Source organism: Abramis brama (assembly GCF_963993115.1).
Source record: "Abramis brama genome assembly, chromosome: 12".
NCBI lineage: Eukaryota > Metazoa > Chordata > Actinopteri > Cypriniformes > Leuciscidae > Abramis > Abramis brama.
Window position 1 is genome coordinate 13718011 of NC_139974.1, and position 19599 is coordinate 13737609.

The following is a 19599-nucleotide window of genomic DNA, read 5'->3' on the forward strand; positions in this document are numbered from 1 at the left end:
TGAGAGTTGTGAGAGTCACATATGTCATATATATTTTATTTCTGATTGAATATATTGCATGTATATTGCAAGTTCGCACATGGTTTTACATGTTGCTTTGACATCTGATCATATGCTTCTAAGTTTCCTGTTTGCCAGGGTGTTATGGTGGTAAAGTTTAGGGAAGTAAATTGGCCTTTTGGTGATGCATTTCCCCCAAAACCACACCCAAGTAACCAAAAGGCCCGTGCGTTATTAATGTTTCTTGAGTCCTGTTACCGCCAGAGGGCACATATTGTGTTTCTATGGATTTTGCATCGTTTCATTCAGAGCTACTTGAAGTTTCTGGTGTCAGGGGTATCGTATTTTCTTAAAGATATCTCTAAGGCTCCAGCGTGAGTAATGTAGTAACGTAATACAGTTATTCACATTGCCATGGAACCTGTAAAGCTGTTGAGCTGCTGACTGAACTTCCCCATATTCATATCAAGGATGAAGTTTCTATGTACAGCAAACCGTTTAAGCGCCAAAAATAAACTGCAGGGGGTGTACAAACTAGATTAGAAGTAATTGGTTGAGGAAACATCGTTTTCACAATCACATTTTTACGTTTTCCGAAGAAAATATAATACAACTTTTGGCCTGTGCAAAGCTCTCAGTGTTGTGAGTGGTTGCTAGGATGTTGTGGGTGGTTGCTAGGGCATTGTTTGATGGTTGCTTGGTGGTTTCTTACCGGGCAGACAAGCCCATCCCAAAGTCCTCTAATGTTATCCCGATGGGATTCTTTTTTAGCATGTTTTATGGTTTGCTCTGCAAACATCAAAAGTCTGATCTTTTGAAAAGTACCTCTTTTCAGAAGCTGTATGATTTGATGTATCTTTCATGTCTGCAGCACAAGATGAATTGCACAGTTGAAAATGACCCAAAAATGACAATTCTGTCACCATTTACTCACCCTCAAGTTGTTACAAACCTGTATGAATTTGTTTCTTCTGCTGAACACAAAAGAAGATATTTTGAAGATTATGTTTAACCAACAGTTGGTGGGCCCCATTGATCCATAGTATTTTTTTAGCAGAAGAAAGAAATTCATACAGGTTTGGAACAGCTTGAGTTTGATAAAATGATGACAGTATTGTCATTTTTGGGTGAACTATCCCTTTAAGATTAGGGGTTTGTATAAATAAAATTGTTATTTTTGTTTGTGTCAGAATCAGATCAGAATTGAATGCTTGTGCTTATGTTCAGTAATAGCTAAATGATATATTAAATGATATGACTCAGCAATGCCACTAATTGAAATAATATTTCAATTAGTTTGCTGGAAAATCTAAAAATGCAATCAGACAGAAATGTTTCCAAACCATAATTACTCCATCAGCTTGCCAATAGGAGAATTTCCTCATAAATAAGCTTTGAAGCTTGCATTATTTAGATCCAGCAAACATTATTCAGCATTTTCTATTCTGTTTTGTATTCAGATGAAATGTTTTACGTCTTTTCTTGCGACAGGAAATGTTCCAGGAAGAAGTCTAGCTTAATATGTGCGGTTTTGTTTGCTAGTGGTCATGCCTCATTTAGCCATGACTGCTGTTTTGGACAGTTATTACTCATTGTCTGTATGGGTCATTTTAGGTTGCTGTGGCAACAGTCAATGGTTATGGACCACACCCAGCAGGAGCTCAGATCGATGACTCACTCGCTCACATTCGAGACTCATCTCATGAGGGTATTGGGCTGATTAGTCATTCGCTGTACCTTCCTGCATCCTCCCCTGTTGCCATGGGTCTCTTCCTGCCCATGCTTAGATTATATTAGGTTCCCATCACCGTCATCACACTCTTCTAGATAAGTTAATTTTGAACTAATGGGAAGCCTAATGGAAGCCTTAATAGTTCAGACTGAAACTAATTTTAGCAGGTTTAATTAATCAATAAAGTATGAGAAGCTGTGATATATTGTGAAAATAGTTCTAAATGCCGTTGTGATGCTTTCAGAAATGTATTAAGAATGTCTTTTAAATTCCTGAGCAAACTTGATTCAGAATTACAATTTGAATTTAAAGTTCAATTAACCCTTAAATGCACTAATATTTAGCCAATCATTATCACATATTCGGGTCTTTAGGGACCTGGATCTATATCTACCACTACCTGGACACTACGATCTCTTCATGTCACGATTATATAAAACTCACCTGATATCAGAGTAATAATTACAGAAGAATAAAATAAAGCATATATTGTTACGTTTTGGAGCTTGGAAGGGTTCAGTTTGAGCAGATGTTTTATACTATCATCACTGTCTTCGTCAGAACTCATTTCACAGCACATTCAGCATCTGGCTCATATTCGCCATCTCAAACATATTCTCAAAACTATCATTTTCAACATCTTCAAAATCAATATTTTGTGTGATAGTGACAGTGACAGTAATATTTGATTGTGTTCAGTATTTGCTCTGCAGTAAATCGGTGAGCCATTTCAAGTTTTGCTGATGATACTTTCTATTCTTTTGTTTTCTGCCTTCGGTAACTATGAGTGAAATGTCACTTTATCATTGTTTATCAGACATTGTCACCTTGTGGAATAAAGGTGAATTGCACTTATTTAGCCATCAAAGATTACATTTTTATTGTGCAGAAAAAATACATTTACACTGTTGTACACCTTTTTTTTTTTTTTACAAAAATGAATGGGAAAACAAGCATTCTTTTATAATTTTAGTATTATTATTTTTTCTTGTTATAGTGTTCATAATGAATTGATTGAGGAATACTAAGAAGGTTGATGTCTAACTTAAAAAAATTTGATAACAAAATTTAAATAGTCATATAACCGTCATTTCTAATTAGAAAAGCAACGTTTGTCAAGACAAAACCTTGATGGAATGTTTTGAAAAACATAAGCTTTTGTTTGACTTTGACAGATGATATTCTAAAGTGTTCTTATTGAACATTCAATTTCCCAGAATGGATTGCAAATCATTAGCCTCATAGCATAATTGCCTACGTCCTATTTTAAAAAAAAATGACTTAGGCAATTATGCTATGAGGCTAACGAAATGCTGAATTTAGAATGTTGCTATGCCACAAAAATGTATCAATCTGCAATTGGTGCTGCATATTGATATGATGAACAGGTGTTTTGTGTCATAGCTGTTACTATTTCATGGATATAATATGGTTGCATTGCTTTGGGATGCAAGACACTTTGGGGAACAGGCACATCTGTTCGGATCTATCATGGGATAATTGCTGGATAACTGGGGTGTATAAAGTGGCAAATTTGTGTTGCGTAAGTAAGAGTGAGATACAAAATATGTAGACTGCATCTGAAAAGTCCCAAAAGCATAAATCAGTTTTTCACATTGCTCAATGTGTTCAGTGTCATATTGTGTGAAAATATAGACTTCATTTTAAAGAAAGAGTTCTCTTGTGGCTGATAATATATGTGCATATTTGCATGATTGTCCAGTGAGTTTTTGTTTGCAGTTTACAATGTAAGTAGCCTGTTACATCAAAAGTTATTAAATGCAAATGTGTGTTTCTGTGTGTTCACATGCCCATTGTCTATTTTTTGAGCTCTTTCCCACTTGCCCCATAATGTCAGAGTGCAGGGGTGTGTTGAATGGTTTGGAGAACAACCATGTGCAATAAATTCCAGCCCATAAACTAAGCGTTGGAATGTGTGAGAAGCGCCAGTTGTAAAGTGGAAACTGGAGTTTTAGGAACATTTTATCTGCCAGAGGCTTTCAATGAGCTCCTTTCATACAGTTTGTTTTATGAACAGCCCTCTTCAATGCTCTTTGTGTTTGTTAGTAAGTTGGAAAGCTACTGTCTGAGAGATACTCAAATGAGTGTGGTCAAAAATGAAGGGCAGCATCTCTCAGTGAATATGAATATAAGTGTGCACAGCAGCTCACTGCTCATATGCTATAAATGCTTTGGCTTATTTGTATGCAGTGCGTCTAATGGTTTTGTGCTGTCATTGACTGGTGAGATATGCCTGGTTGAGGCTTTTGCAGATCAGCGTGATTTAAGCTCCCTTTCTTTGGGGGGGTTCAGACTACACAAGGTTTTTGTTTACCCAGCTTCACCCTAAGTAAGTTTCAGCGTCAGGCAATGACTTACAGATGGACTTGCACACTACTTGTGGCTTGGCTTCTGAGAAAAGCTTGGTAAATGTTCATTTTGTGTCTCTTTCTCAAGAGGAATTGATTCAACATTTTACTGAACCCTTTTAAACAGTTTAAAGCAAAAATTACATTTTAAAAGTCCCTGAAATTGTAGATTTTCTCAACAAATATATCACGTTCTCCACCCAACATGAACTTGCATGCTGGTTTTCCATAAATCATGCTAAAATCATGGTTCTTTGATTTATAGCATGATTGTCATATTCATATCCCTTACAAAAAAATAAGTATACTTATTAATAAGTACATTTTATTAAGTATACTTAAGTAAAGTTCAAGTATATTTTTATTTAAAGTAAGTATTAATATCAATGTACTACTGTTAAGTAGATTTGAAGTAAATTCCTATGTACATTACCAGTGGATAGCCTGCACAAAAAAAATCACATACTCAGAATTAGGAACGCCTGTTTTATTTATAAATCAATATTTTCAAACAATGTTTATAAGACAGTATGATCAATCAAGTGTAAACACAACTACAAGCCAAATATACTTAGAATACTTTTAATACTTTTAAGTATTATTATTATAATCAAAAGAATGAGTTCAAGTATAGGCCAAATACTTTTTTTAAAAAGTTTCAAATAATTTTCTGTCAGTTAAAGTCATGTACAGTACACCTAAGTGCAATTTTAAGTATATTTTTGAGAAGTACATAAACAGAAAGTATACTTTCTTATATTTATTTTAAAAGATGTATAGCACACTTGAATAAGCTTCTTTTTCGTTAGGGATATCATAGTATTTACAGTGTATTTTAAAGATAAACTATATTGTTGTTATGGTGTATGTCCAAAAACGTGGTATTACCATCGTCTTCCCAACTTTTTTTGTTAGTGTCAGGTTATATACTGCAGGTTTGAAGCATTGTCTTTCTAGTGAAGCTAACAAAGGAGGTATTGTTTAGTTATTGTAGCAGCAATCTCTTGCTGGTTAAGGTGGTCAACTAATGTGGTCTTGGTGGTTTAGAAGTTTGAGCATTTATCTGGTTAGAGATATAACAGCACACTATCAATCAAAACAACATTTTCCAGCAGGGAGTGTGCTATTTTTTTAGCCAAATATCTTGAAATCTGAACAGATTGTGAAACGTAAGGTCTTAAAAAACACTGATTTAAATGGGAGACAGATTGGATATTTAAACCTTGTGTGAGATTTCAGGGGTGAGTGATAATTCGTTCTCTTTAAGTGAAGCTTCAACTAATGAGTGGAGATGTTTTTGAGCAACCAGAGTACAGATAATCTCTTCATGAGTTGCAGATGAGGCACAAGATATGTCTCTGAAAATTTCAAAATTGTGTTTGAGATCGCGAAAGAATGTCTATTGAATTTATTACTGTCATACTCTGGTGATGGATGTGTCAGGGATTCCTTGTTTATTTCATTCTGCACTTTAAATCATTGCAAATATAACCAGCATTAAACTCAAGAGGGCACTTTGTGTGGTTTGGTAAAAATCAGCTCTCATTACCCTTCATGCCCTATATATAATATATATATCAGTTTCTGAGATGCATATTCTACTTACACAGAGGCATTATTCAAAGTATTTAATGTAAACGTAAAAGTTATGACGTGAAACAGGCACCCCGATATAAATCCAAGTTGTTTTTCCATGAATTTTTTTTCTATGGGTGATCTCTAAGCCATGTTTCCACACATGTGGAGTTAAGCCTCATATATTTTGCCAGACACTGCAAACATAGGCACCATTGTCTGTATCTCCCTTTGAGAGACTAGTACTGTAGCTGCATTTTCCATCAGCATCCATTAGCACGAATGATTGTGTATGTACGTATCATAGCGACGTCTAAAGGGAGATGAGGCGAGAAACAGTGAAACTTGTTTCAGCACTCAAGCCATTTACCTTTCATTAGATTTAATTATCCATTCTGAAATACAAGGAGTCGTTATTAGCATCCTCTATTCCTGGTGCATGCTTGTATTTGAGTGACCTATTACTGTAAATGAACCATAAGATGTTGATTAATGAATCTGGCCTTCCAAACACCACATTCTAATTCAGTGGTTCATAAATTAAAGTGTGCATTGAGTTTCCTTTGAAACGACTGTTCACCATGTCTCTTATTTTCAGCATGTGATACTCCAAAAAATACCCCAAAATACCCAAGGGATATTTTCAGAAACCCCTTGGGCCTAAACATACTGTCCAGTAGTGTTGATTGTCTGGTTCTGGCATGACAGTGAAAAGTTTACACTCAGTGTTTCACCATCCACCAAACTCAACTTCCCAAGTCTGATTTTGAAGATAGCCATGGTGGAGAGATGATTTTCTTATATCATACTTGCAGTAAATATTAGTGTCTAATTTTAAGAGGTAGTGGACATGACAATAGCATCCTATTTTTTTTATATTTTTATTTTTATTTTTTTATAAACGTCAGTGGATTTATCTCAATGGATGCACTTTTACTATATTTTTGTTGCTTTAGTCAGTTAGGGTTATTTAAGTTTAACTTTAACAAGTAAACTTCTGCTGCATTGGCTGTAACAAGGAAATGGAATATCTTTTTCAATCTATATTTACAGTATACAGAAATGCATACAAAAACAAATACATGTAAAGGACATATACGTCTCAAGCAAAAGACATGTAGCCACATCCCTATTATGGCTGATTCAGAATACAGAATCATATTCAGCTGGGTTGTTTCAACCCATGTTTGGGTCAAATATGGACAAAGCTAACCGTTGAGTGTAGGAAAACTAGGGTATTCCACTAATTAGCAGGGTTTTATGACTGAGTCCTAACTATTATTCTTTTCTTTATTTTTACTCTGATAAAGTAAACCTGTGCCATGTGTACTTACTACTATACACTGGCTGTAGTTTCCTGTTTAAGTTTAAGAAATGATATGATAAACATGTTAAGCTGCAATGTTGCTACAGTTGATCCCTCCGTTTCATTCATTCTTTTAGTATATGTGCCTCAGGCTTTACTATTCTGAAGAACTGAATGTGTAACCAGTATGTGGAGTTATGAGAAAAATGAAGGACATGCAATACATCTATTTCTGTTGGTTTATAGCTCAAATATATCAGACTACATGTGTTGAGATGACAGAATTACCATGAAAATCCCATCCTATCATTATTTAGTGCAAGCAATGGAACAAATCAGATGGCCCTAATATGGATAGGGTCAGGACTTTGTTCAGCTGGAATGTCTGCAGTGACTCAGAGGGGAAAGTGTGTCTCAGAAATGCTGTGTCCATATGCCTGAGCTTTGACCTTCTGAGGTCTGTGATGCCCTTTTTAGAGCAAAGACCCCCACGTGGAGGTGCTTAGCAGGCCTGTCCGGTCTTTCTTCTCTCTGTATTGTTTCTCTTTCATCATGCACTCTGAAGGTAGTAAAAGTTTGACTGCTTTCTTATGTTATAGTGACTTAGGCTTTTTATGAGAGAAAAACATTTTTGGGAAACTGTTTTGGCTTTAACTTTTTGTAAAAGGAAATCATTTTCCAGGAATCAGTGACAGAAGCTGCTTTGTTGCCTTTTTTGAAAAACAAAAAAGCGCCCGTGGCGAATCGATAACGCCATAATCGAGGCAAAATGAGTGCTAGAATCCTCATGCCGCTCTCAGACAGACAGGCGATTTATGAGTCCAGAAGGACTGGCGCCCACTGAGAAATCTGAAAGTGATACGTTCTATGGGTTTCATGAAGTCTGAAGGGTATGTTAGGGAAAAGTTTGCCTTTAAGAGAAACAGTAACTCAAAACTCAAAAATTAAATTAATCGAAAATTCTATTTTACCTACCTTGCAGTCATTGACAATCCGTTATTATTTATTCATTTTTAATTAAGTAATTTATCACTCATATTTGGCCCATTTTAGACATTCCATTATAGAATTATAGTTTCTTTTATATGTGCTTTACAGATGTCTTTGAAGGATTTTTAAGAGCTTTAAAGGTGAAGGGTTTTTTAACAACTTTAAAGGTCTTTCCTGGCATCTTGGTTCAGTTTTAAACAGCACAAAGAGGTCATAGGTCATGGCACAGGATGCAGCTTACGCCCCCTCACTGGATGAGGAGGACAGCTGCCCGACTCTATACTGCCACCTCCTGTTCACATATCACTACAGAAACTTTATATTTAAAGTTAAGACAGACCTTTAATTCACTAATTATCATGGGACCGGGATACATTTATTGTCAGAGGCAGTGCACTATTTTAAAACAAACCATTCTGCTTTTGCTCCAGAACTTTCCTTTTCCCAGGCAGATAAATGACACGGAAGAAGTGGGAGATCTGAGACCAATTAAAGTCCATTCATTTTTTCCCTCTCTCTCTCCTTCTTTTGAAAATGGGCAAGAAACATGCTTGCTTCTGTAGTCTTGATGATCACATTAAGATGTTGCCAACTCAATCTCACCAAAAAAGAACATATTTCCAGATTTAGCGCAGACTGCAGAGTGAAATAAAGACAAACGGGGTCAGAGAGACGAAAGGGAAACGCTGTCGTCCTTCAAGTCATTTCAGTTTAGTAAATCAGACTAATTGCTTTAAACAAGCTGTAATGGAGATTGATGATGGTAGATCCTTCATGGAGGATCTAATCCAGAAAGGCCAAGGTAGGCAAAATTTGATTTACATATTTAAAGGAACACTAGGAATAAATAAAAAATATAAAAAGCTTTTTTACAATTAAATACAGGATTCTGATTCTGAAACTTGCTCCAATGTCATTTCGTTTCTTATGTTGACATTTGATTATGACTATTTATCTTCTAAACTAAACACACATCACTTTGATTTATTGCTGTTTACATTGGCACACATCTGCATGCTGATGTTTTTTCTTTACTAGATGTCTTGATGGGCGTTTCTTGAAAAGAAATAGATGTGGAGTTTCCTAATTGGTTGTTACCTGGTCTCGGTTATATGTTTAAAAGCTACCCAAATTCGGTTGTATTCTAGGTTGTTTAGTACCATTTGCATCTGTATTTCTTTCCTGCAAGGCTTTACTATTTTGGTACGTCCACTTTACAGATCCGTGTAGAATTTGAAACTCTGAGGTTTTACTGCAAAAACCCCTGCAGAATTGAGTTGCAGTTGTTTGGCAGTCCAGATTTGCAAACCTAGTAGTTGAGGTTCGCATTTATTTTCTAATTCTAGCAAATTTAGGGACGTCCCACTGCTTTTTGACTTCAGAGGCATTACACAATGAGTTCTTTGTTAAATATGGGCTGGTTTGCACCATAGTCTTTTTTCCATATACTCCTTGAAAAAATTACGGAAATAAAACCATTTGCTACGTTTATATAGTTAAGTGTATAATGAACTTCACCACCATTGCAGGGATGCAGTTTCCACAACGGAAAACATTTGGATTAAATAAAACCCATGTCCCTTTCTTTTTTCTCTCTCTCTCTCTCTCCCTCCCTGTTTCCTTCCAAGTTTTTCTCTTTTTTTCCACTCTTCTTACTGCTGTACGCCCCTCTGGATTTGATCAGCATACAATGTCTTGAGGTCAGATGTGCTACATTAGCAGTTGTTGTCAGTATTTTGCTTGAGAACGATAGAAGGGCCAATTTTGTTCAACATGAACCTCTGCTGCTGTTGCTGCCGATCTCGACCAGATGGTAGGTTGAAACTGAAGAACTTTTCTCATTTTTGTGGACGATATTAGAAGTGCATATTAATTGAAGTTGGGCATTGAATTGGACCCTTGTTCAGGGGGTCTTGCTCAAAGGGGACGTTTGTGTCATATATAATTTATATTGAATAACTGCTATTCCTAATAATGCCGTTTTTGTGTTCATAGCAATTTAATGTGACTGCAGATTTTTAAAAGCTTAAGTTAAGTGTGAAGTGTTTAATTTGAAATTCATTCAGTTCTGCTTGTGTTCTGCTCCATCTCTATTGTGTATCTCACCTGCCATCCATCTCATGCTCGAGAAATGGATGGCAGGTGAAACTGTACCACACTTTAAAGGAAGTGAGGTCAGAGTGTGGCCTGTAGAGGACGCCATTTTGGTTCAATCCATCAGCCCAGTTTCCAGTTCAGCCATGTAAACTAGATGTGTGCAAACTGCCCACGGGTGTGGTTTTGCAAGTTGCAACTTATCAAGTTAATATCTTTCTATTTAAGTAAATGTCTGTCTATCTATCTGTCTCTCTCTCTCATTCTCTCACCTGCCACTGTTTTATTCCCAGTAACCTGGAAGATTATTCCTGTTAGGTTGTGTGTGTGTTGGCGTGTAAGTTTTTATAACCACGGCAGTGAGTGACGGGTATCTCGGGGTTGTTGCATAGCTACATACCCGACCTGGATTCTCTTCTACTTTTAAACTCTTCCGTCGTCTCGTCTATGCATAGCATGAGTCCCGTTTAATGTGTCGCCAGCTCTATTTGCGGTGTCTTTATTCGGTAGTGTAGAACTGTTCACCAAGATGGTCATTGTAACTGTTTTAAAATGGCGGTGCTTGTGCAGTTTCATTTTAATGCCATTGCTTTGTACATTGCTCCTGAACTTTAATGTGAAAGTAGATGCATAGTTAGTGTTTTATGACTTTGGGTGTGCCATGAGCTATGTGTTTGGAAACAAACATTCACAATAATATCCTTAACCACAGCACTTTAAGTACAAGAGTAATAGTGGTTAACCGTGTTGTAGGTTCTGCATGTTCTCAGTCCTTAATTTGTTTGTTCAGCAAGAGCAATAGCTCTCTCCCGCCGAGGATTAAATAATATTTTGACATTTCTTTGTTGGTAGGAAGTCCAAGACATCTGTCAGTCTGCTTGGCATTTTGTTGCGTTCCCGCTGTTTTTTGGAAATGAGAACCTTTTAATTGCCGGGGCGTATGGAAAGTTACAGCACATTGCTGAAGCTGGAAAACATATGGAAGTCATTTTCTGCTGAAAGTACAGTGCAGTTACATAATGAATGAGAGAAATTGTAATATGCTATAAACAGTTATACATTTTCACTAAACTAATGAAAGAAGACAAAATAGTCAGTATTGATCCAGTACAATTTTTTTTATATATATATTGCAGACCAGAAAAGCTTGGTACAAGACGTTATGTAATAGTAGACTCTTATCGGCTGCTGAGGGCAAGTGAGTGTGTGTGTGTATGAGTGTGTGCACTCCCAAAAACAAACCTCACTTATGTATTATTAACTTGAGCCGGAGACTCAAGCCTGAGTAGAGAGGGAAAAAAGCTCCTACAATGGATTATAAGAGAACAACTGTAGAGAAACAGGATCTCTTCTGAATCATAAGACTGCAGAGAACAAACTGGAGTGAACGAGCGTGCTTAAAACGGAGCACAGAAACAAAAAGTACGCAGGCAGTGAGCTATTGGTCAAGGCGAGAGTGGTTGTGAAAGGAGGGTTGGGAGGTGGAGGAAGCTCAGACGCTTTTACTAGTCACAGACTGAGAAAGAGAGAGAGACAGGGAGGAAAAAAAAAAGAAAAAAAAAGGACAGGAGGGGGGCAGCTGTCGTTTAGAGCTTTCGTACTCGGAGAAACTTTTTTTGCTGGGTACATTTAAAGCCCCCCTGCCTCCTCCCCCCTCCTATAGCCTCCCTCACCTTTCACCTCCAGCCTTGCCCCTGTGCGCGGAGCTCACAAACTCCATCCCAAGCTCGATGCCGGCAAACCCGTCTGGAACTGTGTTCCCAACCCTGGTGGTTTTGGGGCATGTGGCCACCTTGATAGCCGTGTGGAGATGGATGCAGCGAAGAAAGCAAGCCAGCGAAGGTAAGATGAAAATAATTTGGAAAAAGTCACGTATCAGTGTTCTGATAGTATCGGACAGCGTTTTCGTCCTGCGTGCTGTTGCTCTCTCTCTGTACACATGTGCTACACACCCTCAATTTCCCTCTACACCTCCCTCTCTCTCTTTTTTTTTTTTCTCTGGTGTGTTGAAACTGCGGGGTTAACCCTTTAAGTTCTGGACAGTGCAGAATGACATTCTGGCTTTTGATGGGTTGCAGATGCGCGTGCTGTTGCCTGTGGTGAAAAGCTCATTCATTTGAAGCACTTTGTTTGGGTTTGATTCACAATTCTGGCAGGCGTTTGTACCTGTAGTATAACCTGTATTTTGCTATTTGGTTTAAGGGCATTTTACTTGACGTAATGCAACATCATTTTTATGAATGTCATTGTCCTACAACAGGTTGAAAAGCTTATACAGTGTTTTACCCATGTATTCAGAAGTGTCTGACTAGTATGTCGAGAATGCAAATTGTTATTCTTAGTGTCTAGAAGGAGCCACCTGGTTTGTCCTGACAGGACTTGCCTAAGGCATTGAAGCTGTTATCATCTAGTCATTCTGTGAGGGCTGCATGGACATTTTTTTTGTAGTATGAAGTTAAAGCCCACACCCTAATCCTAACCTTCAAACCTGCTTTTTATCTGTCAGTCTATTTAAATAGATAGAGGTGTGGAAAGGTGACCAGTGTCTATAGGTGTGTCCTCGGTTGCTGTCACTTCAGACAATAGTGCTGGGAGCATATTCTACCAACAGCATATACTGACTTAATTTACATAACTTGTGTTTATTGTGCTTTTGAATGGCGTATTATTTGCATATATTGAGAAGTTCTAATAAAACTCGGTCTCTGTCTCATGTTATCAAGAACAAAAACACATTTTTCTCAGATGGCCTTGCCTTTGATTGTGTTGTTTTCATTGGCTCCGGTTTTGAAATACCTCCCTGTTTTGTTCAGCAAAGGAAATTAATTAAAACATTTTTTTTTTTTTTTTTTGTAATATGGATACTAGTGGATTGGCAAATGCATTATATGTGTGTGTGTGTGTGTTTTTTTTGTTTTTTTTTAGACTTAGTGGTTATACATATATATATATATATATATATATATATATATATATATACACATACTAGTATATACTTGGTAAAAACAGATTAATCGTTCGTTGAAGGAATTAGTTTAATCGCATTTTCAGCATAATTCACTGTTTTGTTGTTAATCTGTCCATCGGGACTGGGTGTGGCCCTTGGGCGTTAGATATGTACTCAGGGCTCGTTTGACTGGTAAATGAGGGCTGTTGCGCTGGAGGACAGGTTATGTTGCATTCAGACACCTGCAGCATTCACTAACTTTTCCAGTTTGTTTTGTGCATTTCTAGGCATATAATGGTCATCATCTTATGAGTTGTTTTATTTCCTAATCGATATTTTACTATAGCTTTTTCTGAGTATTTTAGTTTATACTACTGTTCAAAAGATTGTCAGTAAGATTTTTTTCAGCAAGGAGGCATTAATGTGATAAAAAGTGACAGTAAAGACATTTATGATTTTCTAAAAGATATATATATATTTTTTAAATGCTGTTCTTTTAAACTTTCTATTCAAAGAATCCTAAAAATTGTATCACAGTTTCCACTTTTTTCAACATTGGTAATAATCCGAAATGTTTCCTGAGCACCATACTAGCATATTAAAATGATTTCAGAATGATCGTGAGAGTAAATGGAGTACATTTCAGCGATGACATTACAGGAATAAATTACAATTTTAATTTTAAAATTATTTTTTAAATTGAAGTAATATTGCACTATATAACTGTATAAGTGTTTTCACTGTATTTTTGATCATATAAATACAGCTTTAAAAAATATAGAATAATATACCCTAAACTTTTGAATGGTACAATGTTAAACAAGTTAAACAATGCTCAAGCTGTTGTTCAAACCCCAGTATTTACCTTCCCTTTTCTGGGTATACTGACTCGGTTGGGGTTTTATGAGGTGAAATATGGTGACAGTGCTCTTCATTAGAAACAGGTGATAAGGATTAAACAAAAGGTTATGTCAGTTTTAAGAGACTGTTGTATGCCATTTGAAACATGGCCGGCTTCGGTCTGTTTGATCACTGAAGGTCATTCAGTTGAGGTGAGTAGTGAGCACTGGCCAAAGTAAAGGGTAGTTGTGTAAGGTTGAGATTGAATGTCAGCTGGTTGTGGCAAGTTTAAGGAAGGTTATGTTAGGTATTCGCCATAGTTTAAATAAAGAACACACTTCCTCTGCCGAGTACTCAGTGCCACGATAGTTTACTTGCTGTTAGTGATGCATGTATCCTGGATACAACCAAAACACCCGTGAGCTACATGAAGTTCTTGACTTGGGGCTTTAAAACACGTCAGTCATTAGATGTGTGCTCATTTCATCTGTGAGCAAATATCACACTGCATATCCTTAGCATGATGGTATAACCTCTATGTCCAGTTAATATAGTACTCTGCTGGATTGTTCACTGGGAACCGAAAATAACTCGCTCCCGCTAAACGTTTACTCTTTGAATTCTTGCACCCGGGAACAATACAAGTCAACAACTTTATAAGTTTGCCAAGAAGTATTTCCTACTAAAGCAAGGCGGTATTTGACTCTGGAAAAGTGTATCCACAGCAGACTGGGAGTAGCTTTGGATGGCAACATGTCCAGTGCATTATGGATGTTGAATTTTTACTTCCTATTTGGCAAAAAGGAAGACAACTGCCTTTTTTCTTGTCAGGCTGATTTAATTATTTTATTCACATTTCTACTGCATAGGCAGCCAAGTCTTATTGAAAGCCCATTTTGCCAGCGATGAATTGAATGATTTAATTGCAGAGTACTAAAATCATGATAAAATTTCTATTTATTTTTATTTTTAAATTTAAAGTTAATTGACTATTATTCCAGGGCATGAAATCATCAACAATCTCATGGCAATTCATAACTATTTAACTTCTTTTTTTTTTTTCTTTTTTTTTTTTTGCGAATCGGTGGCTAATTCTATGAATTCAAACAATCTAATTCATACTTTTCATATGATCTGCTTTCACCCCGTAACAGGTATGTTTAGGGGTAGAGTTAGGGCTGGACCTTCATGCTTGCTTTTTTTTTTTTTTTTTTGATTCACATCATTCAAATTCAAATGAAATGGCCAGCTTGTAGCATAGATACGTTTCCCCGTGAGATTGGGTTGAGATAATTGGGTTAATGTGGCCGAAACATCATATGAAGAGGTTATTTCAGGATTTCAAGTTGGCAAGAGTGCTCCGTAATGCTCCATAAGGAAGAGATTAGACCTCATAAGGAAGAGATTATTGAAGCTTATCATTTTATAAAAACAGTGTTTCTGTGCTTTTTATTGTACCAAGGAAGTCTTTTGGAGAGACTTGACCTTTTCATGATGCCATTGTATTTTTCCCATTGACCACACATTTAATAGTTAGTTAGTAGGAAGAATGTTTCCCTGAGCTTCACAAAAATCAAAACAGTCATATCTTTCACTTTGACAGATATTTCTCAGTTTCCAATAAACTCTGATGATTAGAAGATAGCTCTTCGGAAGATAAAGCACCATGTTTTGCTTACAGCCATGAAGCAGGTAGAAAAACATGCAGGAACATTAACGCTATTAAATAGATCTGTATAAACAGGTTTCAAAAAATGTAAAGGATAAAAGTCTTGTATTGGTGGAAAATCTGGTACATCATCTGCTTACCTTTTGTTGCATTGTTCATCTGCAGTGTGAGATAGATTGGAGATTTACCATTTGGGACATTTAGTAGGCTATATACAGTTGTGTAGTCCAAATGTTTTCGGTGAAGTAAGTCTGGGATGTGAAAACGAAACATGATGTATTGTATTGTATAAAAGTGTATTTTTTGCTGTAAGATCGTACCGTGTGAATTGCGAGAATGTACTGTGTGAATTCTTGAGGTAAGTGGTGATTTTATTTACACTTGACCAGAGATGCTCATGGTTGCAGATGCAGTGTGGTTGTAGTGAGTCAGATTTTCTGAACGCGTCAGCTATAAAGAATTCCCCTCAAATGAAGTTCTTATGTTGAATGACTCACAAACATCACAAATCGTCTTCGTGATTCTGAAAGCTTTTGGTTTGAGTCAAACTCTGTTTTGTTACCCACCCCATTCATCTGTTTTCATTAAATGCGTGATATAATTCATTTTTACTGGCTTTTATAAGTCAAGTCTCACTGTATACCATGGTTCTTCACAACACATTTCAACAGATTGAAATAAAATTATGTTGTATATCTAGAGTGAGGATGCTAGAGGAAAGAAGAATAAGGTGAGATTGTTCCTTTGTGAGCATTTATGAAAAAAAATTGCATTGTAAATGCTGGAAATTGGAAGTGTAGTTGGGATAAAATCTGAATTCATATTTCTATTGAGCATGAGAGCGTATCGCCAGCTCAACATGTCCCACCTGTAGGCTACTGACACCGCCTTTGTTTGCATCCCTATTCAAATATTGAATAACCTGCACTCCAGTCTTTGAATATCACTCACACTACCTCACAGTTGAAACAGGAAACGAAAAACAAAATATAGCAGCAATAAAAAGCTCTCCATTACTGCTTTTAAATCCAGTATAAATGCTCCCCTTTTGTCTTGATGCTGTGCCATTGTTTTTATTATTAGTTTGTTGAAGTTTATTCTAAATAAATATACCCCTCCCCTATTGTATTTTTTCCTATTTGTTGCCTATATGCCTTGTTTCTTATCTTTTTATTGCTGTTTTTATCTCGGCTGAAAATCACCTTGGTTTTAAAAGTGTTTTATGATCAAATTTACTAAGACTGGGTTCAAATACTTGCGTGCAATCTTAAATTGTGCAACTGCTGATCGTTTACGTATTAGGACGTTTTTCTGGTGAATTTATGACACCTTTTGCCTAACAACCCTATAGTGTTGGAATTTCACAATGACTTTCATGAGGGTCGACTTTATGTATATGTTTTTGAAGTCTATTTTATTCGGAGCGCTGAGGTTCCTTTCGCGCTACCAAAGACTATGTTGTCGCCTCAAGCAAACTAGCCTAAGCTTATATTTAACCGTCAACGTGTTAAAGACATGTTAAAAAGTTTTAAACAAAACAGTGAAGTCTGAAACAAATTGATAATTTGTGGCTTTCAGTCTGACTCTGACACCTAATGAAAATCGCTCGAGAGGCGTAGGCTACTGTTGCTATAGTTACCTCCTCTACAAACGTGACTTTATTTCGTGAGCTATTTAGTAACGCTCTGGCAAATTTTAACGTAGCTAACATTTGTGGTTTTACTTGTTTTAAGACCTCGGGAGTGCTTAGGTTTAAAGCAGCTATACAGCTATATATAAATTATTGAAATGTTTTATGATATTCTTAGCCTATCTCAAAATAAGGCTACTTCTAATCAGATAAACAATCTGGTTCTCCTTTCACACATGGTTTCAGGATGTGTTAAGCAATATCTGGGAAAAGACGCATAAGTGAAATGTTTTAGAATAAAAAAAAAACTTTCCCTTAATCAGTAACAGCGGCGAATAGCCCATTTGGGAGGAGGAATCACATTTCAATGGCAGTCCGGGAGAAGAGTTTGTCCCGGAGCTCGAGCAGAATGAGCGCAGCTTCAAACACATTGCGATGGGTTGGGCTAGTATTGAGGTAAAGCTTTCACTTCTTTCCCAGTGAGACGCCCCTTCGTTTTTCAGTCCCAAAAGAAATGTATCCAAACGTGTGCCGCTGATACAGAGTTTGGGGAACTAAACTAAACCACAGAGGGTCAGGGAGCACAACAGTTTTTTCCTCTGTGAACATGGCTGGCGCGGGTGACACTTCCACGGCAGCTCCGCCGTGCCTCGCTATATTCAGCCTGGATGTGATTTACGGACGCGGGAACTATATTCACGAGATGAGCTGCGGTGAAGTCGGACCGCATTTGTACAGCCGCATGTGCTGCGCAGGTATGTGATGTACTGAGGCTCCGATTTTTGCCGAATGCATCAGGCGAATAGGAGGAGTTCGATCGAGGGGGGCGATAACAGTCTGTGTGTGTGGGTGCGCGCGCGCATGTGTTGTTTAGTTGGTGGTGGTGGGGGGGTAGTTAACCTGTTTTGTGCCAATGTTATAAACGTTCGTATGTTCCGTCCTACATGTAAGGTAGCCTACTCATTATTTATTTATTTATTTTTATTTTTTTGGTGTGTGTGTGGGTGGGGGGGGGGGGTTTCGATGACGTGCTCAAACATGTTTACTATGAAAACATTTGCATGGCATAGTTGACGTGACGGTTGGTAATGACAGGAGTGTCTTGCAGTCTATAACACTTACTAAAACAACTTTAAACATTTCCTTCAAGCATTTCCTTTTATAGGCCGCCTAATAATTATTTATAGAATATACATGGAACCAGAATATAGGCCTGCATGGAATATTACAGCGGTTCTGCATATGTGAGCGGTCTATAATTGTGCAAGTAAAATTCATTTCCCACACCACAGAGCTATTTAAAACATAATTACAGTATACACAGTTTAAAATATTCATATATATATATATATATATATATATATATATATATATATATATATATATATATATAATTATATTAAAATATACATTTTAAATTAAAACCTTAGTGCTGAAAAAAATTTGAATGTCAATGTATAATGCAGCGTATAAGTGATATTATAAATTATGATAAGATAGGCTATATCAATTTAATAATTTTCTGTATATAACGATTTTTATTTATAAAAAATATAGGCTACAAATTACAACTGTGTGTATATACCTAGGCTAATACAGATATTTTAAATGTTTTGAAAGAAGTCTCTTATGCTCACCAAGCCTGCATTTATTTGATTAAAAATACAGAAAAAATATTGTGTAGTAATATAATATAAATGGTAATATTATTACAATCGAAAAGAACTGCTTCTATTCGAATATATTTTAAAATTTAATATATTCCTGTGATGGCAACGCTGAATTTTCAGCATCGTTACAGTCTTCAGTTTCACATGATCTTTCAGAAATCATTATAATATGCTGATTTAATGCTCAAGATACATATCTTATTATTATCAATGTTGAAATCAGTTTTTGCTGCTTTTTTTGTAACCATGATACACTAGTCTATCAATCAAAGCTTTGGTGTAAGGAAGTTATTTAAAAAAAACACCTAAATATTGTTGGTTGAACTTAAAAAAAGTAAGTAACCTGGTTGCCTTAATTTTAAGTTATTTGGAAAAAAAAATTAGTTAATACAATTAAGGAAATTGGTTTAATCATCAGAAACTAAATATTATGTTATCTGAGCCACATAAATTAAGTTGATTTGACAAAAGAAAAAAATGTTGTGATAAATAATAAAACTTTTTTTTTTTACAGTGTTCTTTTATTCAGCAAGGATGCATTAAATTATGATATGATAATATCTTATGATAATAACTGAGCTGCAAATCAGCATATTAGAATGATTTCAGAGGGGTCGTGTGACATACTGTACGATACAGCCTTGGTGAGCATGAGAGTCTTCTATATTTAAAAAAAAAAAAAAAAATTATTCTAAACATTTGGTAGTGTATATATTTCTTTATCCTTATGGGCTCTGGAAGTACTTAGAGTTGTTTCACTAACTATAAACATATGTG

At 36.3% G+C, this 19599-nt stretch overlaps 1 protein-coding gene across 19 annotated transcripts in view; it reads left to right on the forward strand.

The window, feature by feature from the left end:
• The window catches only part of pleca (plectin a), a 112940-nt gene that overhangs the window by 45218 nt on the left and 48123 nt on the right, over window positions 1–19599 (forward strand). For 3 of the 19 annotated variants that reach the window (XM_084131887.1, XM_084131888.1, XM_084131890.1), the window contains exon 1: window positions 17639–17907. The exons of 10 other annotated variants lie outside the window; for them this stretch is intronic. In XM_084131887.1, the coding sequence (XP_083988013.1) occupies window positions 17760–17907 (148 nt within the window). In that variant the 5' untranslated portion in view covers window positions 17639–17759. Of the gene's footprint in view, window positions 1–9657; window positions 9786–11492; window positions 11909–17585; window positions 17609–17638; window positions 17908–19599 lie in introns of those variants that run through there. 6 more of the 19 variants (XM_084131881.1, XM_084131878.1, XM_084131874.1 and 3 more) reach the window with 6 other exon arrangements.